General features: G+C 34.7%; 1 protein-coding gene across 1 annotated transcript; it reads left to right on the top strand.

The window, feature by feature from the left end:
- Window positions 1-19,078: 19,078 nt before the first annotated feature.
- LOC120067353 (cysteine protease ATG4-like) lies at window positions 19,079-27,349 on the top strand. The gene is made up of 9 exons (XM_039018925.1): window positions 19,079-19,366; window positions 20,205-20,675; window positions 20,780-20,865; window positions 21,050-21,100; window positions 21,198-21,577; window positions 25,357-25,495; window positions 26,484-26,539; window positions 26,658-26,728; window positions 26,853-27,349. The coding sequence occupies exons 2-9, from the start codon at window positions 20,222-20,224 to the stop codon at window positions 27,062-27,064; spliced, it is 1,449 nt and encodes a 482-aa protein (XP_038874853.1). The 5' UTR covers window positions 19,079-19,366; window positions 20,205-20,221; the 3' UTR covers window positions 27,065-27,349.
- Window positions 27,350-27,586: the final 237 nt, after the last annotated feature.

Below are 27,586 nucleotides of genomic sequence, written 5' to 3'. Positions count from 1 at the left end.
AGTCATCATTGTTTGGTCTAGAAATTATTAACTTAATTAAAAATTTCTTGTAAGTGTAACCCCTCATTCTAGATTCTAGAGTTCCACCCCAATGGAATCGTAGGGAAAAATATTTAGGGCAAAAACTAAAGTGATCCTATCCATTTCTGGAATTTGAGTAAAAATTCATGCAAACACCATATGTAGGGGGACAAACAAAGGTGTCTCGAGGCCAAACATGAAAATTTACTGCAAAATAATGAAAGAGATTATGGGATGTATTGATACACTTCCCTCTCTCACTTACTATAAATACTTTCTCCATTCACCTTGTTATTGACCTATGAAAACATCACCCGTAGGGGAACACAAGCAAAGGTGCCTCAAGGCCGAGCATATATCTCTCGGTGTGAACTATTTAAGGAAAAGCGTGAAAGGAAAATTGAATTGTATCATATACCCATTTTCCTTCCATTGAGTATTTTGCCTAAAGTTGATTAACATAGAAAAAATCGTCTAATAATTTTACTAAGTGTTTATTAACTTTGCCTAATATAACATTTATGTTGGATGTTTAACAACGTTAATTTATGTTCATTAAACACTTTAATAAACATTAGTCACTTATAGTTCTAAAAAAGAGTTATATTTTTGTCCATAATTCTATCCATTTTGTGTAATTCTTATGCATAAAATATCAATTTTGTAGGTAAATTCATCTTAAGGGTCGAAGAAGTCACTTAAAAGAAAAACAAGCCAAGTTGTAGTCAAATTGGAGCGTAAAAGCATTAAATAGGAAAAAGACAGAAAATTGTCATCAAAAGGCAGTGTAGCTACCTTATGGACAGCGTAATGTTGCGCTACAAGGCAGAAATGAGGCTTTGAAGCATTTCATATAGCATAGTAGCCCTTGCTCAATGCTGGCATGCTACACTTGAAAGCATTAGCAATAAACACAACGCAATGTAATGATGCTACCCTCAGCGTCGTTACGCTATGAACATTGACAGAATTTCTGTGAATGCACGTGCGTGCCTCTCTGCAATGTAGCGTAACCTCAGCATCTTACTCTAACTTTACACTCGAGATCTGAAATCAATAAGACTGTCGCTATGCTCGTTAGAGCATTGTTACGTTGCAATATAGGTATAAATGGAAAAATTCAGCTTTTGCACATAAAAGAGATGAAATTGAGAGATTTTTTGGAGCATTTTTAGAGCACTTCATCAATTTTCAAGATTCTTTCTTCAATTTTTCAATTCTTTCATTCAATACTTAAAATTTCTCAGCAAGCTTGTCGATTGAAGATAATGCAAGGCTATGTAAGTCTTTCTCTTGGGAATAGTTAATTAGTTTTACTTCTTAAGGATTTTTGTATTTTCTTTATGAATTTCCATGGATTCCTGGATGATTATTGAGCTTAGTCTTAATAGAATTTTGATACAAATGAACTGACAACTCAGATTTATCGAATTCTTGTATGCAATTTCTACATGGAGGCTTTGCATAATTGTAGAATTAGTTGTGAAAAATAGGAATTCTTGTATAAACTGGGACTTTTTCTAAATTTGTACTTGTACACCCTAATTTAGTTTCATCCAATAAATCATGCTATGGATCTAGGCTTTCCAATTCATAGGATGTCACAACAACGAACCCTAATTCTTAATGCAAATTAGGATTAAACATGAAATGGCTGTCAAGTAAGTGTTTTTTACTAATTAAGGTTAATTAGAATGTAATTCTTGATTGACTAATTGGGCTATTAGGCATTGCTTAATAGGTTGTGAAATTCACGAGTTTTCGTATATGTTCAAATCTAATGATCGAATTAAAAATCAATTAAACTATTCTTAAGAATCTTTTCATTTCTTGCATGTTTCTTTTTTATTCCTTTTGCAAATACCCCCCCAATTACATAGAATTCATCAATTAACATAACTAGTGCATATATTCCCTAAGCATTTGACCTTATACTTACCTCTTGTACTATCATTTAGTATAGGTTGTAGGCTCGGTGGAAAAAAATTATTTGCTTAGTTAAGGGTTGTAGGTGACAACAATTTCCTACCTAACAAATTGGCGTCATTGCCAGGGAACCAAGGCAACTAATTAGTCAATTTTCGAATTCCAAAATAAACCTAAAAAAATATTGTGTACAAAGAGGAAGTCTTGCTCTTCCGTCATTGCCAGATGTGTCCCCACGGAGTCACCCAAGAGCAACTTAACCTTAAAGGTTTTCCCTTCACTTTGAAGGATGTGGCTAAGGATTGACTCTATTACTTATCCGCTGGTTCGATAACCACTTGGAAAGGTTTGAAGAAAAAGTTTTTAGAGAAAATTTTCTCAGCTTCTAGAGGTCATAGTGTTAGGAAAGAAATTTATGGGATTAAACAAATTGTAGGAGAGTCTTTATACGAATACTGGGAGTGCTATAAACAACTTTGTGCTTCTTTCCCACATCACCAAATTAGTGATCAATATTTGATTCAATACTTTTACTCAAGTTTGCTTCTTCTTAACATGAGTAATATTGATGCAATGAGGGGAGGTGTATTGGTCGATAAAACACCCACAGAGGTGAACTAGTTGATCTCGACCATGGTGGAATCTCCCAAAAACTTTGAATCTAGAACTTTTAACCTTGAAGCTTCAAATTCTAAATAAGTAAGTGAATTATGATCTCAAGTTTCTAACCTAGTCTCTCTTTTTACAAAGGTGGTCCAAGGTGGAGTCCCTCAAATAAATACATGTAGAGCTTATGATGTGATGGGCACTCATCCGATGCTTGTCCCTAAGCTCAAGTCAATGGGGTTGGTGGCTTTCAAAGAACATATGACCCTCATAGTGAAAGTTACAACCAAGGATGGAGGGATCACCCCAATTTTAAGTGAGGATCACAAAAGAAATTTGATAATAGGAATTAATCATCGTCTTCCTCATCCTCATATATGTCACTAGAGGATATCGTTAAAACTCTTGTTGACCATGTTGGGATTGGTGTCTTAATTCTTCCAGAGTCTCGTTGTTTGTAATTATACACATTGTTTATGAATAAAATAAGCGTTATTTCATTCTGGCATTTACTCATGTCCAATAAACAAAGCTCCATAGTTATTGTATGTAAACTTAAGCATGTATATGAGATATACAAGTGGATCATGCATTAAGTGATAACCTAAATAGGTCTGTAGTATAATGATTAAAGAGGGGTTCTTGATCCTGGTAACACTACGGATACGGCCCACTTTGTAGGGGTTTGTAGGTGTTGTAAACTACTATAAATGGTAGATCCTGACCATTCATGTGGAGACATGTGAGAAGGGGTGTCCTATACAAAGAGTTTGTATAAGACCGGACCACAAGATGACTAGACTCTGTATATAACACCGTTGATACTTGAGACTTACATCTCAGCTAAACGACCATAGGTGACATGACCTTAATCCTGAGTGTTTTGGGAACTCCTGCCTTTGAGGGTGGTCCTTTGATTAGTATGGGTGAGAGTGGCCAAATTGCCAACTCAACACCTATCTTTTTGGGGACTTATCTGATCTGGGAGCTGGAAACTCAATTACACAAGATGGAATTCACTCCTTCCCCAAAGCATGGGTAAGTAGATAGATTGCTCCCTTAAAGGCTGATTCCGAGGCTTGAACATAGTGGCCACAACTTCTCTTTGGAAGAGAGGACTCAATCATAGTAGGACTATGACTTATGTTCATTAGAGGAATCAGTGATACTTAAGGAGTTAAATGTAACTACAAGGGCATAACGGTTATTGGCCGAGCTGTACTTACGAGCGATCTGTGAAGGGTTGTCGCACTGTTGATTGGTTAAGATGCACACATAATATATTTGTAGTAAAAAGAGTTCATCTATCGGTCTTTAGTAAAGTGCCTGGCAGTTAACGGATGGTGGATCCCATGACTAAAGAGTTTAGTCAGTTATTCCCGTACCGTTGGAGCTTCGAGTTATAGGTCCATAAGGTCCCCTTGGTAGCTCAATGGATTCAAGTTGAGAATCAGTTCTTGGTGTTGATTTGAATTGTTCAAATTGACAAGAGGTAATTAAATTATATATGATATGATCGGTATGGTGTATGAGATAAATCAAGTGGAGGGTTAATGTAAATGAGATTTACATTAAGTGCCATAGAATAGAAACAGAGCTAGGTTTATATGTTTCATGAGATGAAATATTAAAACTATAGGTTATAAATATAGTATAATAAGTTGGTTATCATTTATATTTATAATAATATTAATTATTGGATAATTATCTCTTTTTCTCTAGTAACTAATTGAGTTGGAGGTTATTGGTGGTTTCATGGTAACTGTGAGATAAAAGGAAAAATGTTTTTCTAATTTAGGTAAGATGTTAATTTTGAGATTTGTGCTCTAAAAAATTACTCATGGGATAGTTGTCAAGTAAATCAGATTTACTAAACAACAGCTTGGAGAGACTAGACGACCATGGAGTGTTCCTACACGATAGACACTCAACTAGACGATGAGCTAAACGATCTTATAGCTTTTAATAAATGATTGGGCATCGACCTATACGATAGGCTTTATCTTCTCCCACTTGCTCAATCGTTTACACGATTGTCCTCCTCTGGTCTCATCCTCTAACTAAGTCCACACAGAGCCCACACTCTAGATTCTCACACCAAGAATACCAAGGTAATCTTGTTGGTGGTGTCATACTCAACTCGACACAGTCGAGGTTCTGTGGAGGCCGTTCATGGTGTTCAGGTTATTTGTGACCTTAGTGATCTCTATGTTCGAGTTCGTTGTGATTGTGTAGTGTAGTGGTTGTGTTGTACGAACGTTCGTGTGTTGCTGTGTTGCTATGATCAAGCGTTCTTGATTAAGAAATTTGAAGATGAGTCTTCAAATGTTTGTTAGTTCTATTCCTTGGTCATTTAGAATATCATGCTATAATTTCTGTTTTACGCATAGTCTATTGTTTCCGTTTCTTGACTACAATTGTATTGTTCATATACGAATTAAATTTGAAAAGATCCTTCCACTGCTCATGGAAATCCTCATGTTCCAATTTTCTTCAATTGGCATCAGAGCCAGGTTGTTCTGATATTTCAATTTTCAATTATGTTTTGAACTTCTTTTACAGTCGTGGTGGGTTTTCTGCATTTGTGTTTAATTGTTAAATGCTTTTGTAGATGGTGTTGATGGATGTTTTCGGGTTTAATTGCCTCTGTTTAAAGCTTTCTTTAATTATAAAGTGTTAATTTGTAAGGAGGCATAATTAACATGCTATCGAGTTTGTAATTCAAAGAGTATGAGTTAGTCAAGCCGTTCGTGATGAAGTTTCAAAACATGGAGATACAGTTCTCAGCGAAGAAGAAGACTAAGAGTTGGTCGTGTCGTGTACCCTCAGGTAAACGATCGTTGGGATTTATCTAAACGATTGTGTAGATTTTTTTATACGATCGTGTAGTATTTACTAACGATCATTTAGCTAATGCACCTTTTCCTAGTAGGTTAGGTAGATCGAAGGAAGAGAATAAAGTCGATGAGCTCATGGACATGTTTCAAAAAGTCCAGATAAACATTCCTCTACTAATGCAATTAAGCAAATACTGAGGTATGCGAAGTTTTTAAAAGATTTGTGCATAAAGAATAGGCAAGGTAAGGAAAAAGAAGGGTGACAGTGAGTAAAAACGTTTCTGCTTTATTGAAAAAGAACATGTCAAAAAAGTGTAGGGATCCAAGTATGTTAACTTTGCCATGTATCATAGGGGATTGGATTATCTCATATGTTATGTTAGACTTAGGTGTCTCCATGAATGTGATGTCTTATCATGTCTACAAGGACCTTAAGCTTAATGATTTGTAAAGAATTAATGTATGCTTACAATTAGCAGACAGATCATATATCCAAACCCCAGGAATTATTAAAGATGTTTTGCTTAGAGTCAAAGACTTGATTTTCCCTGTTGACTTTGTTGTGTTTTATGTCATAAAACTCGTGGTTTGTAAACAATGAACATATTCTATTTTACAATAAAGTCGCTATTGAATATGTGAATTGCACTTAAAAAAGAAAACCTAAATCCAATAAACTAAGAACTCGTGTTATAGCATGAATACTTGAACTATATGTGGAGACATAAATGTGGATCAAGTTTAACTATGAACTTTTATTTATTCAAGATTATCCTTTAATCTGCATGGGTGAGAGTGACCCAAATTTTTCGACTTAATATGCCTCTCATTTTAGGGATAATACTGGGTAGATAGCTGAGGACATAATCCTACAAGATGGATTTCACTCCTACCTGATTCTAGGGATAGTAGATAGGTTATTCTCTTAAGTGTTGACTCTGTGTCTTGAATAAGAGGCTCCACCTTCTCATTGGCCTGAGAGGGACTCAATTTGGTGGTTAGGCCACAAACCAATTGTTCATTACAGGATTAGTGGGACTTAAGGAGCAAGATATAATTACAGGGATAAAACAATAATTTTGACCAAGTTGTAATTACGAACAACTTGTGAAGGGTCGACTTACTAATCATGGCTATATTGAGTGAACAGAAATATATCTACAGTGAGGAGAGTGTAGCTACTGGGCTATAGTGAAATGTCCTGGTAGTTAACAAATGTTGGTTAACTAGGTTAAGGAGTTTAGCTAGTTAATTTCGGATCGTTGGAGCTCATGATCTATAAGTCTATTAGGTCTCCCTGCTAGCTCATATCAGACTAAACCTTAGAATAGTGTAATGAGAGAATTGGAATTGTTCAAATTCGGCTTAGGAAATAACCGTTATTTATATTCGATATATTTAACATATTGTTGTTTAATTAAGAATTAAACAATTTGGAGAGTTGGAAATATTTAAATATGATTTAAATATTGCACACATGAATAGGGATTCATGATCGATATTAGTGTTAATTATTAATTTAATATTTGTTATTAAATTAATATTTATTAATAAAATTTATTTAATTATTATTTTAATATTTATTTTGAATAATTTAATATTTGATATTAAATATTAATTAAAAGCTCATCAACAGCTCAGTAGCTTTCCTTGTACTGTATGTGGATGATATAATACACATTGGGAATGATGTAGGTTTTCTGATTGACATTAAGAAATAGCTAGACACCTAATTCCAAATGAAAGATTTGGGAGAGGTGCAGTTTGTTCTAGGGATCCAGATCATTAAGGATTGTAAGAACAAAAGGTTAGCCTTGTCTCAGGCATCGTACATTGACAAGATGTTGATCAAGTACTCGATACAGAATTCTAAGAGGGGTTTATTACCTTTCAGGCATGGAATTGTTTTGTCTAATGAACAGTGTCCTAAGACACCTCAAGAGGTTGAGGAAATGAGACAGATTCCCCATGCATCGGCTGTTGGTAGCCTTATATATGCAATGTTATGTACTAGACCTAACATTTCCTATGTAGTAGGGACTGTCAGTCAATATCAGTCCAATCCAGGATTAGATCACTGGACGACATTCAAAACGATTCTCAAGTATCTTTAGAGAATGAGGGACTATATGCTCGTGTATGGAGATAAGGATTTGATCCTTACAGGATACACAGACTCTGACTTTCAGATTGATAGAGATTCTCGAAAATCGACATCAGGGTCAGTGTTCACTCTGAATGGAGGGGCTATAGTTTGGCGAAGCATCAAGCAGAGATGCATCACAGACTCCACTATGAAAGCCGAATACGTAGCCGATTGTGAAGCTGCTAAAGAGGCTATTTAGCTTAAAGTTCCTTACCGATTTGGAAGATGTTCCAAATATGTCTTTTTTGATCACTCTCTATTGTGATAACAGTGATGTTGTGGCAAATTCTAAGGAACCTCAGAGTCACTGGAGAGTCAAGCACATCGAACGGAAGTATCATTTGATTAGGAAGATTGTGCATCATAGTGATATGATAATCACAAAGATCGCATCAGAGTACAACGTTGTTGACCCTTTTACAAAGGCTTTCACAGCTAAAGTGTTCGAGGGTCATCTAGAGAGTCTTGGTCTACGGGACATGTGGCACCTTATTTAGGGTAAGTGGGAGATGATACTGGAGTATAGAGTAAAGGAAATCAAACATGAGAATTTCCATGAGCAGCGGAAAAGATCGTTCCAAATTCCAATTACAGTTTAAAAACGGGAACTAACAGGTCATGCACAACACGAAATTACAGCATGCTAACAAGAATATCAAGGGATATAGTATGCATACCTTTGAAGAAACACTCTTCAAGAATCCCTCGATCAGTCTCCACGCATCCAAGAACAGCACTCGAATGCAACGACCGATACAGCCAACGAACACAAACACAACAAACGACCAACAGCACGAACAATAAACACGAACTGAGTGAGAACACCACCACAATGGTTACCTTGGTATTCTCGGTGTGAGAATCTAGGAGTTGTGGGTTCTGTATGATCTTGGCTTGAGGAAGAGACTGGAAAATTATGATCGAGTAGACGATCAAGCAAGTGGGAGATAAGGTGTTGTCTACCGTATAGACAAAGTGCTCAATTGTTTAGTAAATGGCAGCCTATCGTATAGACTTAACTACGCGATCGTTTGGCTACGATCAGTGAATGACTATCGTATAGTCAAAGCTGCACGATCGTTTAGTCTCTGTCAGCTATCGCTTAGTGAAACTCTTTTACTTGGTAGCTTATCCGTGAGTTCTTTCCGAATCAAGTAACTTCTAAATTTAAGAAAACATTTTTCCTTTTATCTCATGGTTACCATAAAACCATCAATAACCTCCCACTCAATCGGTTATTAGAGAAAAAGAAATTAATTGTCATAGTATAATAATATGATAACCAACTTACCATATTATATTTATAACCTATAGTTTTAATATTTCATCTCATGAAACATATAAACCATAGTTCTTTTTCTATTTTATGGTACTTAATGTAAATCACATTTACATTAATTCCTCCACTTGATGTATCTCATACATCACACCAATTATATCATATATAATTGAATTTTCTCTTGTTAATTTGAACACTTCAAACTAACCGCAAGAACTGATTCTCAACTTGAATCCATTGAGCTACCAAGGAGACCTTATGGACTTGTAGCTTGAACCCCCAATTGTACGTGAATAACTGACTAAACTCTTTAGTCACGAGATCCACCATCCGTTAATTGTCGTACACTCCAGAAAAGATCAACAGATGTACTCTTCTCACTACAAATATATTTCTATGTCCATATTAACCAATCAATAGTGCAATAACCCTTCATAGATCGCTCGTAAGTACAGCTGAGCCAATTTACCATTTTGCCCCTGTAGTTACATCTAACTCCTTGAGTATCACTGATTCCTCTACTGAACAATAAGTCATAATCCTACTATGACCGGGTCCTCTCTTCCAAAAAGAAGATGTGACCACTATGTTCAAGACCCGAAATCAGCCCTTAAGAGAGCAATCTATCTACTTACCCCTATTTCGGGAAAGGAGTGAATTCCATCTTGTGTAACTAAGTTCCCAACTCCCTAATCAGACAAATCCCCAAAAAGGTAGGCTTGTTGAGTTGGCAATCTAGCCACTCTCACCTATACTAATCAAAGGACCGCCCTCAAAGGCAGAATTTCCAAAACACTCAAGATTAAGGTCATGTCACCTATGGTCGTTTTAGTGAGATGTAAGTCTCAAGTATCAACGGTGTTATATAAAGAGACTAATCATCTCATGGTCCGATCTTATACAAAGTCTTTGTATAGGACACCCCCGTTCACATGTCTCCACATGAATGGTCAGGATCAGACCATCTGTAGTAGTTCACAACACTTGTAAACCTCTACAAAGCGGGCTGTATCCGTAGTGTCACAAGGATAAGGTATCCCTATTTTATCCTTATACTACAGGTCCTTTAGGTTATTACTTAAGGCATGATCCACTTGTATGTCTCATATACATGCTTAAGTTTACGTACAATAACCATGGATCTTTGTTTATTGGATATGAGTAAATGCAAATAAAATAACTTTTATTTTATTAGTAACAATGTGTACAAAGTTTACAAACTACGAAGCTCCGGGAGAATTAGGACACCAATCCCAACATAGAGTATGCCCTAATTTATTGTATATTGTACTGTTTTTTGTATTGTACATTTGTCTCCCGAGGCATTAGGACAAGTGAGAGATTGTTGAGATTGATGTCCTAATTTTCCTGGTGGTCTTGTAGTTTGTAAACATTGTGTACACATATTGTTATTAATAAAATAAATGTTATTTTATAAGCATTTACTCAAATTCAATAAATTAAGATCCGTGGTTATTTCATGTATCTTAAACACGTATGTGGAGACATACAAGTGGATCATGCCTTATGTAATAACCTAAATGGTCTGTAGTAGATAGATAAATGAGGGATACCTTATCTTGATGACACTACGGAAAAAGACCGCTTTGTAGATGTTACAAGTGTTGTAAAGTGCTACAAATGGTCTGATCCTGACTATTCATGTGGAGACATGCGAGTAGGGGTATCCTATATAAAGAGTTTGTATAAGATCGGACCACGAAATGATTAGTCTCTTTATATAACACCGTTGATAATTGAGACTTACATTTCACTAAAATGACTATAGGTGACATGACCTTAATCTTAAGTGAGTTGGGAACTCTTGCCTATGAGGGCGGTCCTTTGATTTGTATGGTTGAGAGTGGCCAGATTGCCAACTCAACAAGCCTACCATTTTAGGGATTCATCTGATTGGGGAGTTGGAAACTCAGTTACACAAGATAGAATTCACTCCTTCCCCGATGCAGGGGTAAGTAGATAAATTGCTCCCTTAAGGGCTAATTCTGGGTGTGGCCACACCCTCTCCTGGCCCGAGAGGACTTAGTCATAGTAAGACTATGACTTATTGTTCATTAGAGGAATCAGTGGTACTTAAGGAGTTAGATGTAACTATATGGGCCAAAATGGTGAATTGGCCCAGTTGTACTTACGAAAGATTTGTGAAGGGTCATCACACTGTTGATTGGTCATATGGACGCAAAAATATATCTGTAGTGCGAAGAGTGCAACTATTGGTCTTTAGTAGAATGACCAACAATTAACGGATGGTGGATCTCGTGATTAAAAAGTTTAATCACTTATTCACGTACCATTGGATCTTCAAGCTACAGGTCCATGAGGTCTTTTTGGTAGTTCAATGGGTTCAAATTTAGAATCAGATTTTAGGTTCATTTGAAGTGTTCAAATTAGAAATTCAATTATATGTGATATAATTGATATGATGTATTAGATACATTAATTGGAGGAATTAATATAAATATGATTTATATTGAATACCATAAAATAGAAAAAGAATTATGGTTTATATGTGATGAAAGATTAAAACTATAGGTTATAAATATAATATGATAAGTTGGATATTATATTTATTTTTAACATATTTAATTATATGATAATTAATTATTATTTTTCTCTAATAACCAAATTGAGTAAGAGATTTTTGAAAGTTTTATGGTAACTGTGAGATAAAATAATTTTTTTTCCAAATCAGGATGTTGAGTATTCATTCGAAATAATCTCACAAAAAAGGCTATCAAGTAAAAGTGTTTTACTAAATGATAGCATAGAGAGCATATACGATCGAGTTAAGAGTATACTATACGATAGTTACTCGCTTACTCGTTCTTACACAATCGAGTAGCAAAGTCCATACGATAGGCTTCATCTTTCTATACGATCAAGTATTTCGTATATACGATAGACAACATTCATCTCCCACTTACTCGATCATCTACCTCCTGCTTCCCTCAATCCAAAATCATACAGAGCCCACAACTCTTGGATTCTCACATGGAGAATACCAAGTAACCATTGTTGTGGTTTTCTAATTCCATTCGAGGATTGAGTTGAACTCAATTATGATCGAACCAGTCGTTCATTGAGATCGTGTTCTGATCGTTGCGTTCGAGTTCGTGCTGTTGAACGAATTGTTGAACGATTCCTTGAAGAAGAGTTCTTCAAAGGTTTGCATACTCTATCCCTTATTCAGTATTTTAAAGAGTTGTTGAACGATCCCTTGAAGAAGAGTTTCTTCAAAGGTTTGCATACTCTATCCCTTATTCAGTAATTTTAAAGAAACATGTCGTAATTTACTGTTTATGCATAATCGTTTTTGTTTATACTAATATTGTTTGTGTTTTTTCCAAGGGATTTGGAACGATCCGCTTCCGCTCACTGGATCTCTGTTTAGAGTTCCTTCACTCTATATTTATGTTTTAGGGGCACACTTTATTATATATATAATATATATATTTAATAAAAAGAAAACAATTATAATATAAATATAAAACGACACGATGTGAGAGGGGCACGTACCTCTAGCCCCTTCATAATTCGCCCCAAGCGGAGAGAAGGAATAGAGAGAGTGGAATGTGAGAAAATGGAAAAAATAGTTAAAAGAATGGGTGATTTCTTTATTTTTTTTAATTTACTTTATTTTTCCAATTCTTCAATTTTTTATTTTTTTCAAAAAATATATTATTTTACTTTAAAAGAAAATCAAAGAAAAATATATTTTACCTTTTTCTTTTTAGACTTTTTCATTAAGTTTAAAATTCCATTAATAAGGAAAAAAAAACACACAACTTAAAAATCAGGTCGAACCAAATACAGTACCTATATATAAAATAAAAATGTCATGTGCAAGACCCTTTTAAAAAAAAAACTAGTCTAGATAGAAGTACGAATGTGGAAGAAGCTTTATTTTGGACTATTCTACTCTTGATTAATTTTATAATACCTATATTAACCTTTAATAAAAACATACTTCCTTTCCTCTTTCTATTAAAATTCGCACCCCACTTTCTCCCGATTTATCTCTATTAAAATTCGTTCACCCATATGGATTCAGGAGACATTAAAACCCATACCAACTTTTCCTTTTTTTTTAAAAAAAAAAAAAAAAAAAAAAAAAAAAAAAAAAAAACCACAATAACTCATCCGAGATTAATGAAAAAAAAGAAATAAAAGGTTTTTATTATTTAATTAGTAAACTACTAATTAACGGCATATTTGGGAGTGACTTTAAATTCGTCAAAATCACTTTTATCATTTTTAAATACCTTAGTTTTCAAGCTTACACTTTTAAATGCGATTTTCATATCATCAAATTTAGTTTTGAAGGATTAAAACCATGTTTCATAGTGATATTGAAAGTGACAAAAGTGATTTTAACCATTTTAAAATCACTCCCAAACATGCATCAAAACTCAATTAAAGACATATTAAAACTACAATAGAATACAAACAAAAACATAGCTCAATTGATATAGTACTTATTGAATGTCAAAATCCATCAGGGAGAAGGTGGAAGAAAGAAGAAGCGAAAAGGGAAAAAGAAAAGTGGCAACAGCTTCTCAGAAATTGTGGTAAAGGGTGCTGGAACTGCATAATATCGACTTCGAAGTCAGAAGTTTGATTCCCCCATCCCAATAATGTGAGTCAAGATTATATTGTAAATTTTTACATTTATATATGACAATTGAACTATGTTCGATTTGACCACTAAGAGTAATTTAAAATTAAATTAGACAAACTACTATCATTCTAATTATGGGCTAAACATTAATATATATAAGGAGAGATAAATTACCTACTCATCCATAACAATAGGTCTCAACCCATCTTCTTATTCTCCTTTCTTCAAACTTTGTAACAAACTTTTGTGAATATCGTTTGCTTTGAAACTTGAATTATTCCAAAAAGATATTTGATCACATATTCACATTAATTATGTCTACAATTTTATAATAATATATATCTCACTAAAAGAGATTTAAAATGAAACTACAAAGTAGTTCTAACTTTGGTTTAGAAAGGAATTTTATAAAAATGACTTCACAAATTTAATGCAATATAACAATTCAATTCTTAAAATAAAATGGGAAAAAAAAGAGAGAGAAATAAGAAAATATGCCTTGAAAAAGAAACTAATTGTAATTTACTTATAATTAGCTTCTTTGGAACTACATAGAAATATTTATAAGAAAAGCAAGAGCCATATTATAATAAATCATTTTTTTTTTTTTGTCAAAAGCTTAACTAATATACTAAAAAAATATATATATTAAAATAAACAAAACCTTCTAAATTATCTTGGTAAAAAAAAAGAAAAGAAAAGTTTTCTAAAAAATAGTTAACATATTTCAAAATTTATAAATAAATTAGAAAAAGAAACCTTCGAAATTCTTCCGCAGAAAAAAAAAAACGAAACAATTACTGAATTAATGAACATACTAAAAAAAAGTATAAAGAACATAGAAATTTTTTTAAAAGCAAAACCTTCCAAATTCTAGTATACTACTTTTTAAACCTTGTAAATAACGCATTATTTACAAATCTTAAAATTTCTTAAGTAATACAAATATAAATATTAAAGAAGTAATAATTGATTAAAGAGTACTTATGAAATTAAAGAATAATTATTTTTAGATAAAATGGTCCAAAAATGATTCTCAAAGTTAGCTATTTTTATGATAGTAAGAAGTAAGATATGATAAAATAAGATTTTACCCACCATTTTTAAATAACATATCATTAAGATTAATTTAAAGTTGTTGGTTTTTTTGTCATCTCAAATTAATTAATTAATTAATGTTTGATAATAATAAACATGATTTTGTTTACTAGTAATTTCATTGTTTTGAATAGTTTATAGCATAAAGCTCGGAATAACAATTCTGACGCCTCTTGAATCATCCAAATTGCAATTCGAATAAAAAAAGATACAACTGAAATAAATTTGAAATAAAAATACCTGAAGTGGTGACGTAACGGCCAAATCATCAAATTAGATAAATTAGAGAGTCATCTGAAGCTAAGGAGGTGTGACACATTGGGCTTAAGTTTGTAATTGTAGGATTTTGATTTTCTTTAAATTAAAAAAAAAAATTGTTAAAGGAAGGAAATTAAAAGAAAACGGATTTTGTTAAAAAAACAAAAAAGAAAAAAAAAGTGACCACCGGTTACATTTGAGAAATATTATATATATATATACTAATTTTCTTTTCATTTTTTAATTTGTATAAACAATTATCCAAATTAAAATTCATTTTTTACCCCACTTCTCTCTTTATCTTCTCGAAATTATTTAACTTTTATACACTTTACAATCCTCAAAAATGGCAAAAAGACGACCATTGTTACTCTCTCTCTAAACTATCAAATTTGTTACTTTTCATCTTATTCTAGAGAATTATTTTTATTGTATTGTGAATAGTAAATTGTCAGCTCAAATTTTGTATAGTCATTCTTTTTAGAGAGTTTTATTGGGTGATTTAAAGCTTCAAAGACATTGTAACGATTGAATCCCAACTCGTGGAAAGGATCAGATTTATTCTTGAACTCGAAAAAGGAATAAGGTAGCGGTTCGACTCTCATCGTGAAAAGAGCCAAAGGAGATTTTTAATCGAAGCCCCAAGAGGTACTTAGAAAAGTGGATGTAGGTCGAGTTTGATTGAACCACTATAAAAATTACGATGTCTTCTTCTCTAACTCTTTCCTAATTATTTTTATATTTAATTAAAATTCCATGCTCTTCTTGGTTGAGAATGATTGAGTATATTATTACATAACTTTTATCAATCTTGCTATTTAGCATCAATTAAGGTTTTTATTAACTTAATTAAAAATTATTTAATTAGTTTAAATTGAGCATATTTTTAAAAAAGTTTAAATAGGTCTTATTCACCATTTTAAGGTTGTCCTATCGATTCAAAAAAAAAAAAAAAAAAAGAAGAAGAAGAAGAAAGAAATTAAACAAACTATTATAATGTTAATCATGGGCTAAACATATATAAAAAAAATGAAGAAATATAGAATTGTCATATCGGTTCAACACATCTTTAGTAAGTTCCCTTTCTTGATACTTTTTGACAATTTTTTATGAGTAATATTCGCTTTGAAACTCCAATTATCCTGAAAAGTTTTTAAACCACATATTAGTCCTTTAGTTTTACCGTGAATATCAACAAGAGGAATTTCAAAAGAAACTAAACAAATTATTACATTTCTAATTATGATATATAAAGGAATTAAAAAAACAACTTTACAAATGTAAGGAAATAAAACAATTAAAGTCCTAAAATAAAAGGAACGGAAAAAAGAGGAAGAAGAAAGAAAGAAGGAAAGAAAGAAAAAGATTGAGAAATACCTTAAACTTCAATCAATCAAATGGACACATTGTTTTACTTAGAATGAGAAATACCTCACGTGATACCAATATTTGAATTTGTTTAGAGGAGAGAAGAACGTGGCCTGCAAAAGAGAAAATGAATGCGGCCTGCAAAAGAGAAAATCTACAGACCCGTGTGGTATTTGTCACACACACTCTGATGCTTAAGGAAAAGAGTGAAAGAATGTGGAAGCTAGAGAGTTTTAGAGTTTGACTCAAGTTACCTCATAGAAGTTTTAATGATGTTTTTCTAGAAAAAGTTAACGTAGGGTGTTCTTTACGGTTTCTAAGTCATCTTAGGATAATAAAATAATCAACCAGTCCAAGGGGTGCACCCAGTTTCGTGTTTGGCTTGGGACGGCCTCGACCTTGGGCCCGAAGCCACGCGTCTTCCTTACGCTATATCTTAGGCCTAATATATATTGCTTACGCATGCCCTGTTCGGAAAAAGGGTCGATCGAGGCCAAGGTCACTAGCTTAGGCCAGACCCAAACCAGCCCCATTTTCCTAGGCTCATTTTAGTCTTTAGTTGACACTTTCAGTTCGTATCATATTTCTTCTTGACTTTATCGTTCTTGAACGTCAATAATACCTTTTGTCTCATACTCACCCAGATTCACCTTCTTCTACAGGAGGAAGATGTGAGGACAGCAGATGCCAACCCTCTTATGACATCTATTGCCAAATGAAACTATTAAACAATATCTTATGAACCTATCTTGCTATAAGCTTTAACTTGTAAACCTATTTATCAATAATTCTATCATAGAACATAACTTAACTCATCATAAAAATACTCTAATTACCACATCACCCTTCAGAATATAACTCATTACAAACCAAGTCCTGACTTTACCTTTGTAGAGGTTACTTCATTATAGACAAAACTCAGCCAACATATAACTAACAAATATTTTATGATGGTGGCAGACTAGACCTTGTTGATAAGCAACCCACAACCCTAGAATCCTAGTGAAGGAAATCTAAACATAGAGATTCAATGAGCAGAAGTGGATCGTTCCAAGTTTCATTGTTAAAGAACTCAAACAATTACAGTCTAAACGGAAACGATTATGCATCAACTCTAAATTACAACATGCTTCATTAAATGAACAAACAAGGGATAGAGTATGTAAACCTTTGAAGAATCTTTCTTCAAGTATCCCTTGATCGTCAGCAACTGGTTCAACAGTACGAACTCGAATGCAACGATCAAACACGATCTCCACAAACGTCTGGATGAACCTCAATCACAATCGAGTTCAACTTGATCCTCGAACCTCGAATGGAATTAAAACACCACCATAAAAGTTACCTTGGTATTCTCAGTGTGAGAATCCAAAAGTTGTCGGCTCTTTGTGACTTTGGATAGAGGAATGAAGAAGGTAGACGATCGAGTAAGTGGGAGATGGATGAAGTCTATCATATAAACTAGATACTCGATCTTTTAGTCAGAAGAAGCCTATCGTATAGACTTTTCTACTCGATCATGTAGTACTGAGTAACTTTCGTATAGTAAACTCGATACTTGGTCGTTTAGGCTGTGAGACACTATCGTTTAGTAAAACGCTTTTACTCGATAGTTAATTATTTTGTCAAACAATACAAAATGAGTCATCATCTGATTTTGGAAATCCATTTTCTTTTTATCTCATAGTTACCATAAAACTTCCAATAACCTCCTAGTAAAATCTTGGAATATTTTGTTAATAAAATACCTCAATAGAACCAAAGGTTACTTTTATTAAATTCTAGAAAAACCAGGAAAACATATTTAGCTTATGGAAGACTTTCATTTATTAGTTTCATCTCCTTCACTGATGAAGACCAAACTCATAAACAAACATACTAAAACATGAGAACAGTATAATAGACAACCTCAGTAAATCCAGAGATTAAATTCATTTATCCTTGTAAAACCAGAAAGCATACTTTAGTATGAAAATGTACTAGTTATCATCAGCTTCCTCTCCTTGACTGATGATAACTAAACTTACTGGTTCTATACCCAATCATATCCTGACCCCATGTGCACATGTAGGCAATTCCCAGCTAGACATACTATCGTATGCTGACAATTCCCATAAGTATATATTAACAATTCTCATCCAACGTCTCTATCGTATGCTAACAATTCTAGGGTACCTAGCTAGTGGTTGGAAATCCTTTTGTTCCAAAACCACAACCTAATCATAAAACCTCGTTCATTGGTCATAAATATTCTTTAGCTCTTTTTGCTAGAAAACCATAAAAAGTCACTCTAGATTAAACATTCATGAAAAGTTCATGTTAAAATGTATTTGAAAACATTAGAGCTTCTAGTTTAAATAAGAATCATTTGTATTTAAACATAATTTGAAAGTATTAAAGCACATAATTCATAAAAGGCTAACTCATTGTTTATTATACTTTGAAAGTATTAAACTCAAGCCTTGTGTTTGAGTAAACATCAATTAGCCTTGTTAAGAAATTCATGCTTTAGCCTTCTTTTTAAAATCTTGATGCCTTAGGTAAAAAATGGTTTCAACACTTATATTTTATTTATATAAATAAAATTTGGGTTGGGTTGGGTCAACCCAAATTATTTTTAGCTAATTCATGACCCAACCGACCTAACCCAACCCAACAATAGAAAAAGTTTAATCCAACTCAACCCTTATATTTTGGGTTAGGTATTCCAGTTGGTTGAACACTCCTAGAAAATAGGGAGATCAATATGGCTTTTTTTTAAAAAAAAAATTATTATTATTATTATTTAATGAAATGTTCAAAGATTAACCTAATATGTTTAGGCGTTTTATGTAAAAATCCCAAAAATCTATATATAGTTTTGTTGGGTCCAGATCGGGCGGTGACGAGCCCAATTGATTATAGAGCCCAAAGTCAGCTCAGCGACAACTCATTCGAACTCGAAGCTCACCAGAGAAGAAAGAGCTTCAATTATCATTCCTCATTCCTTCATTGACGTCGATTTATCATTTAACCCAGTTTTTATCTTCTCCCAAGCTGTTCGATTACGCAATTTCAATCGATTCTTCATCGCTCCTGGTTGAAATATCAACAATTTTCTGAATTTGGGGAACCCAATTTCTACTTCGATTAGCTATCGGACGCTCTCTCGCTGAATAGAGGATGCTGGATTTTAACGCCTTCACTAGGTTTGTTGTTTCGCATCTGCTTTTAAGTTTAACGCCTTCCATTGTTCTGTTTCTTTTCTTTCTTTTTTTTTTTTTTTTTTTTTTTTTTCCCGATTTTTCGATTTCTCTCATGTTTCGGCTACTTGGGTTTTCTTCATCTCTCTCATCACGCACTCTGATCTTCTTTTTCCTTTCTCCCTCTTTTATTTTCTGCAATTTCGAATGGGTTTGTTTGCTTTCGGTTGTGCCTTCATGACTCCACAGTTTGATCTTGGAGTCAACTGGCTTATCCACTCTAGCAAATTCGCCAAAGATTTGACTGGGACGTCGTGTTATTAGTTGTATTAATCAACTTTGTCATGTGCATGCAGCTTTGAAAATTTGAAATCATTCTGGTAAAAACTTGAAACACGTTTTAATCAAGCATACTCTTGCTAAACGCATTCAGGTCTGATTATTTATAGATTAAAATCGACTGAATGCAGCCATCTCTATAAGATAACTCGTATTTTGTCTTAATTAAAACGAAATTGGAGCATTTAATTATTTATACTTCTTTTATTTTAGTTATTCACCAGGTTTGATACCTCACTTTGGACGAATGTTTTTAAGATCTCTTGTAAATAATCCAGTTGGGCTTAGTCTTTTATGTTGGAGCTATTTTCTGCCTTGTTAGCTATTTTAAAAGCTCCAAAAACTACAAACCAACACGACTTGGCACTTACGGGTCATGATTGATCGTTTATTTTGTGAAGAATGTCTAAAGATAGATGAAACTTTGCTTGGTGAAAGTTTCTTGAAACAACGCCGTTTCTATTCATTGTAATCTGATTGTTTTCCGCTTTATTGAATTGACTAGGTAATGAAGGGTTTTTCATGGGAAGGGGGAAAGATCTGAATTCAACATGCTCTTCTGAAAGTACAACTAATGTTATAGATAGAACACATCAATCTGTTTGCCCAGAGTTAGGGTCTAAAAATCACATATCCTCCAAAGCCTCCTTATGGTCAGGCTTCTTTACATCCACTTTCTCAATCTTTGAACATCACAAGGAGTCCTCTGTCAGTGAAAAGAAGGCATTTCATTCTCGACACAATGTCTGGGCAACTGTAAGAAAGGTTATGACTAGTGGCTCGATGAGGAGAATTCAGGAGCGCATACTGGGTTCTCGCAGAAGTGGTGTCTATAGCTCAGGTGGTGATATATGGCTTCTTGGTGTGTGCCATAAAATTTCCCAAGATCAGGCTCCTGATGATGCAGTAACTAGCACTGGCACAGCAGGATATGAGCTAGATTTTTCATCTCGAATTCTGATGACCTATCGTAAAGGTTTCATGAAATATGCTCTCTTTTAGTAATACTTATATCGTAAGCTTGCATATATTTCCTGGACAACTTGCAGCTAACTTATTTTTTTGTCTCTCCTGTTATAGGTTTTAATGCTATTCAAGACTCAAAATACACCAGTGACGTTAACTGGGGTTGCATGCTAAGAAGCAGCCAAATGCTTGTTGCTCAGGTAGACAAATTCGTACTTTATTTATTTTGTGAGGTTTATGATTTCGTATCCATTGCCATTCTCAATCTCGGTTCTGGTGTCTTTTATTTTTATTTATTTATTTGTACTGACCTTACTTTGGTTATGAGGGTGTCCGAAAAGGTATTCTGTTATTTCCTTTTATTAATCTCCATATTATCTCCAGGCATTACTTTTTCATAGATTAGGAAGATCTTGGAGAAAGACTTCACAGAAGGTATGGCTGTATGGTGATGATCCTGAAAGATTTGTTTGACTTACCGATTTAGTTCCCAAACAAAATAGCATTAAACCTAATTTATTTTATTTGGCAGCCATTGGATAAAGAATATGTTGAAATTTTGCACCTTTTTGGTGACTCGGAGACATCGGCATTTTCAATCCATAATCTTCTTCAGGCAGGAAGGGCCTATGACCTTGCTGCTGGGTCATGGGTGGGACCATATGCCATGTGTAGGTCATGGGAGACTCTAGTCCGCTTAAAAAGGGAGACCCCTAATCTCCAAGAACAGCAACTTCCAATGGCCATTTACATTGTTTCTGGAGATGAAGATGGAGAGAGAGGTGGTGCTCCAGTTTTATGCATTGATGATGCCTCAAGACATTGTTTTGAGTTTTCAAAAGGCCAGCTTGATTGGAGCCCCATTCTTTTATTAGTTCCTTTGGTTCTTGGACTTGAAAAAATCAATCCAAGGTATGTCATAATTTTTTGCTGGCCTTGTATATTTTAATACTTTGGGCTTGAATCTCATTTTAATAACAGTGAAATAGGATTCTAGTTCAAGATTAGTACTTTGAGAGGCTATAGTTTTCTCTAATGATTGGTTTTGCATCTTCATGCTTTAGCAGTTTTATTGAAAATTGCAAGTGTTGGTAAGAAGTACTAAAGTTTGACCCTCTAGGTTTGGAAATGGTTGCTGTATCGAGCTCTTTTAAGTCTAGCATTGGTTCGTAGTGGGAGGATTTGTGGGGAAGGTTGGGTGAAGGCTTCGCCTATTATTCGATTGGATTTTCTGAAAACAAAGTTGGAAAAATGAAATGTGAAGATTTTTTTTTTTTTTTTTTTTGGAGGATTTGTTGCTTATGGATGAGGCTAATTGGAGGCTAAAACCCAATCCAAGAACCATAAGTGTGGACACTTTAGTTTGGCTAGTGTGTCTATGTTTGATGCTTGTTGGACAAATCTCATACACTTGTTGGTGCAATAGATGTGGTAGACACTTACATAGTCAAAGTAGATGCAATATTTGTTTGCCATGCATCAAACAGTTGTATAAGTGTACTTTATTATTATTATTATTATTTTGAGAAGAAACAACTCGTAAATAGACACATATATGAAAAATTATTTTGTGAAGCTCACTGACTTTAAATTTTCTTCCCCCGTCCAGTGTTTTAAAAAGCCCTCTTGGGCGCATGCTCAAGTGCGCCTAGGTCTGGTGCCTCGCCTTGGAAAAGTGAGGCTCACAAAATAAGGCACGCCTCAGGCGCGCCTTTTGTGAAGCCCCAAGGATCAAAGTCCTGCCCTTGGGGCTTTAAATTATTTTTAAAAAGAAGTAATAATTAAGGGTTTTCCTTCTTTATTAATTAAAAGAATCAAGTTTACCAAACCTAAATGCAAAATTTCTTGTGTTTGGGGTCCCTTTTTTTCCATATTTCCACTTCAGTTATACTTTCTCTTTTTAATGTAATATTTTTATATATAGCGCTCACAAAATAAAGTCCGTGCCTTTTTGTGTGCCTTGCGCCTAGGCTCCAAAGGGCCAGTGAGCCTTAGTGCGCCTTGAGCATTTAAAAACACTGCCCCCGTCCATAAAAACTGAAAATGGTGAAATATTGGCTTTTGAGGAGACCCCTGGGTACTGAAAATCCAAAAGATGGGGCAAAAGTTCTAATATCTAAGAGAGGTAGATTCACCTTGGTGTGGACAGTTTGTAATGGCCGTTCATTTATTACTTATATGTGCTTAAAGCATCCATCACTTGTGACCAAAGCTTTGATGAAATTTTGGCTGTTTGGTTTGATGGAATCAGATAGATAGGAAAAGGGAATGAGTACAGAGTATGCATTCCGTTGTTTGGAACTAGGTTTAGAAGGAAGGGCATGGGACCTATCCCAAAGGATCTTTTGTTGACAGGAGGGTATTTCACGTCCTCCAAGTTACGTGGGTTGTCTCCATTTTCTTTCATCTCTCTCTCTCCCTCTCTGTTTTTTTCCTCTTTCCCTCCTTTTAAACATATGCTGATTGTGATGGGAAAATGTGGTCAAGTGAATTTCTTGCCGCTGAACAGGTCAAACTTAGGGGTGGGGAACTTTTGGTTGCTTCTTGCTCCTGATGTTGAGGTAACTAGGAATTCATTTTGAGCTTGATACAATCAGGTTGCTCATAAGCCCAATTGTATCTGTTGGTTGAGATCGCCACTAATATCAATACTGTTTGAGCCACTCTCTCTCTTCTTCTTGTGAAAGGTCATGTAGTTCAAGAACGAGTTGTCTGAGGTGCTCTGAACTTTTCTTTTCTCCTTTTCTTGTGAAAACCACTCTGAACAATCTTAGCACTGGATTAAGAAGTGGAATGTTACATTTCCATGGGATACATCCCTTGCCTGTTTGAGTCTCCTATTTTCGCTATTCTCAAACCATTTGGTCTCAAATACAACGGGAGTGCAATTTAGTGGCTAACGTTATTTTGTAAACTGTTCATCATAACATCTCTCCCTGAATTAGGAGCCTGCTCTTCTATGCCTTGGGATCCTTGCTCATATCAACAAAAATTCAATTTGTGTCCAATTTATAAGCCATAATAACAAAAATGCTGATGGGTATTCACTTCATGGCCTCCGGCCCTAGCAGCCATAACTTGTTTGATTTCCAAATACCATTTACCAGGTCTTAGTAGAGGTCTTGAAATCTTTACTCATGTCTACAAGTTTATGGTGGGCTTTCCATATTTAGCATGAATTACCTTTCCCCAAAGAGCATCCTCTTCATGATAATATCTCCATATCTAATAGGCTAATATAGCTGTCTTTTTTTTTTTTTCAAACTTCAAAGCCCAAGGCCACCATTGGGAATGGATCTAGTGGCTTTTTCCCAGTTAACAAGATGTGGCAGAGCTCCCCTTCCAAAGAAGCTTTCAGTATAGTTCTTCATTAGCAATCACCACTTTCGATGGAATTTTGAAGATAGACATATAGTAAGTGGGGAGGTTTGTGAGAGTAGCTGGTAGAAGAGTAAATTGGCCCTCCTTAGAGTGTCAATGACCCCAGGAGAGAGTCTTCTTTCAATCTTCTCAAAAAATGATAGGAGTCCAGAAGTACTGCTTACCAAATAAAGGAAGACCAAGGTAAATATTTGGCCATTGACCATGTCTACAATTAAAATTGTTTGCTATGAACTTAACCTCTTCATGATCAGTGTTAATCCCTATGATGTCCGAACTTTTATGATTACCATTCAATCCAGAAGCCTTTTCAAGAGCGTCAATGAGGCTAAAATGGTTCTCAATGGCTTAAAAGGTTCTTGGGTCAATATTAAAGTGGGTAATGGAGTAAACACATCATTTTGGCTTGATAGATGGTTGAATTCTGAGACATTGGCTGCTCTTTACCCCTGGATTACTCCCTCTCCTTCCACGAAAATTCCTTTAATCCAGGGCACTAGTGATGATCATGGTGGCTGGAATTTGTTTTTGAGGAGAAATCTTCTGGTGAGGAATTGGTGGAATGACTTAGCATCATGAATTTGTTGAATAATATCCAATTGACAATCCAGGGACTATTGGGCATGGAAGTTGACCACAAAAGGCATATTCTCTACTAAATCTCTGCTGGTTGACCTTGACGACCACAGGCAGTTATGGTAGACACCCTACATGGAAGCAATCTGAACTGATTTTACTTGAAGAAAATTTCTGTAAATACCCTCGATAGAATACAACGCCATGCCCCACACATGGTTTTGTCCCCACAATTTTGCATCATCTGTAAATTTGTAAGGTGCCCAGAACCTCGACAATTTACTTACCTACTCTCTAAATGGTCACCCATAACACGGAATGGATGCATCTCTTTCGGGATTTTTTGTGGACAACTTGGAGGGAACGCAACAACTGCCTCTTTCGAGATAAGGAAGATTCCTATGAAATATTTGAAACATATTACTTTCCTTGTAATGTCTTGGTGTATATGCACTTCTCTTTATAGATCATATTCTCTCACCTTTCTTTTGCCCAATTGGAGAGATCTTTTGTAGCTCCTCTGGTTTGGCTATGACCTTTTGTAAATTTTGTTCTTATATGAAAATCTTTTACTGATTGTCATAAAGATGTATTTATGTGTTTGCTAGTTCGTTTTCTAAACTATGGCAGCCTTGCTTGACTATTGTGGAAACCTACATGTTATATTTATAGTTTGACTAGTAGAAATTGAAGCCTAGAAATTTATGCTTAACATATTTAATCAACTTGTGAAGGTACATCCCATCATTGCGAACAACATTTACCTTTCCCCAGAGCCTGGGGATCTTGGGAGGGAAGCCTGGTGCTTCAACATACATAGTGGGGGTCCAAGATGAAAATGCCTTTTACCTTGATCCACATGATGTTCAGCAGGTACATTAATTTCCTTTGTAGCTCCCTTTCAAAGAATATCTAAATTACTCTTGTTTGTATGTGTCTGATATTTGATATCATCATCCTGATAATAATAAGAGGTGTGTTTCATTGGGGTTTCCATGAGAGTTAAAGAACGTAATTAAGCTGCTGTGAGGGTGGATTGAAAGAGGTTCTTGTTGAAAGTGAGTGAGTTGGGTTATAAGGTGGAGATCGAGGGACATGCCTTTCTTCAGAAGCTAACGAGCTCCAGTGGAACAATGCAACAGAAGATGATCTCTGTTTGTACTAGAGGGTAAAGAACAAGGGGGTTGAGGTTCTTTTGGAGATGTGCTAAATAGTGACTTGCCATTTTTGTTGGGATTGTTTCTCCTTTTATATGCCTTCTATGTTATTTCATTTCTATCGATGAAAACTCCCAAAAAATAAAAATAAAAACATTAGAGAGATAATGAGCTCGCAATATTTCGGTTTCAAGTGCTCCAGCTAGATCTTTGACTCTGGAATAAGCGTAGGTACATGTTAGACACTTGAATTAAAGTCTGAAATGTTTTACAGTACCCCTTGGAACTTACAGGCATTGTGATCAGTTGTAGGCATGTGGACTCTATGTTATCAGAACAAATGTGTCCCTGAGCTCTAGGATAATTTTTACATCTTTGCAAATAAATATTAGTTGTTAACTATAAAATGTTCAATCCCTCAAATATATATTTGTTTGGTTTTGGATGTACTCTATAACGTTTGTTATAAATTATGGCATCCTGAAAAAAATGTTTACTGTTGTTTCGTTATTTGAGAATCGCAGTTTGCGTAAGAAAATTCACATTTTAACTTCTGTTTCATCCCATTGTATTGTGGTCTTGATTCTTCAAACAGGAGTGCGTCTATTTTCTATGCTGAGTGTTTGTTGTCGCAATTTTCTTGTTCATATGAATTTATAGAATGGCATAGGTAATGACTGTGTCTAACAATGCTTTCATTTTAGGTAGTTAATATCGATAAGGATGACCTAGAGGCTGATACTTCCTCTTATCACTGCAAGTGAGTTTTTCCATATCATAAATGTCTTGTGGTTTACTGTTTTTCATTTTTCATCTTTCATTTTTTTTTGGGATTCTCATATATATATATATTTATATCTATACATTGTTTTCTGTAGTGTCATTCGTCATATCCCCTTAGAATCCATAGATCCTTCTCTAGCAATTGGATTTTATTGTCGAGACAAAGGTTTGCACCCCTCTACCTTCATAATTCTGGATGGGAACTTGATTAATTCATTTCATGTTATAAAACCTAATTTTGGTTTCCTGTTTTACTCCCTCGTTTTTCGTCTTTTCTCCCTTGGTGCCAGATGATTTCGACAACTTCTGTTATCGGGCATCAAAATTGGCAGACGAGTCGGATGGAGCTCCATTATTTACAGTTGCTGAAACACATTCCACAAATTCAGGGAGACATGGCAGTGCATTGAATGACCGTAGTAGGTTAGTGGAGGACGATACCGATGGCGTGGTGCACATGCCGAATGAAGAGGCACATGAGGATGACTGGCAATTTCTTTGATGAAAATAGAACCACTTTCGGAATCTAGGGAAGGGAGGGTTGGTAGCCTTCCTTGATTACTTCTGCTTTAGGCTTCCAAGTTCCCTTGATAGGGAGTGATGCCCAATTTGTCAAATGTTTTAGTTTATTTAGTGTTATTTGTGCAATAGGCGTTGAGTTTATTTGTTGAATTTGTTTATTCTTGGTCCACTTTCACGTGATATTAGCTTACATTCGTGTGTATAATGAGCAGGTTCAATTCAAATTCATAAATGAATTATTAATGCTCCGACTCTTCCACAGAAACAGGCTGACCAGGGGGATTCATAACAACCAATGAAAAATTTAGCCTGCCACTCTCCTCACGATCAATCCTTATTGTTCAAAAAAATCATCTCAATTGCATTTCACGAATAATCCAGAGGCAGCTATGCCAAGATTGATTCACACATTCACTGTATCGGATTGATTCACGATATAATAATTACACTGTATTTAATATTTTGATTGAAGGGCAAACTGGGTATTATAAAAAAATGGTCT

This window comes from Benincasa hispida, chromosome 12, assembly GCF_009727055.1.
Source record: "Benincasa hispida cultivar B227 chromosome 12, ASM972705v1, whole genome shotgun sequence".
In the NCBI taxonomy this organism is placed as follows: Eukaryota; Viridiplantae; Streptophyta; class Magnoliopsida; order Cucurbitales; family Cucurbitaceae; genus Benincasa; species Benincasa hispida.
This window is presented reverse-complemented; position numbering and strand designations above follow the sequence as displayed.

What these genes read in the sequence shown, in the direction of transcription:
- LOC120067353 (XM_039018925.1), top strand. Translation starts at nt 20,222, where the DNA reads ATGGGAAGGGGGAAAGATCTGAATTCAACATGCTCTTCTGAAAGTACA. An exon ending in GCCAAATGCTTGTTGCTCAG is followed by an intron (nt 20,866 to 21,049) that starts GTAGACAAATTC and finishes TATTATCTCCAG; the next exon opens with GCATTACTTTTTCATAGATT. An exon ending in ACTTCCTCTTATCACTGCAA is followed by an intron (nt 26,540 to 26,657) that starts GTGAGTTTTTCC and finishes TGTTTTCTGTAG; the next exon opens with TGTCATTCGTCATATCCCCT.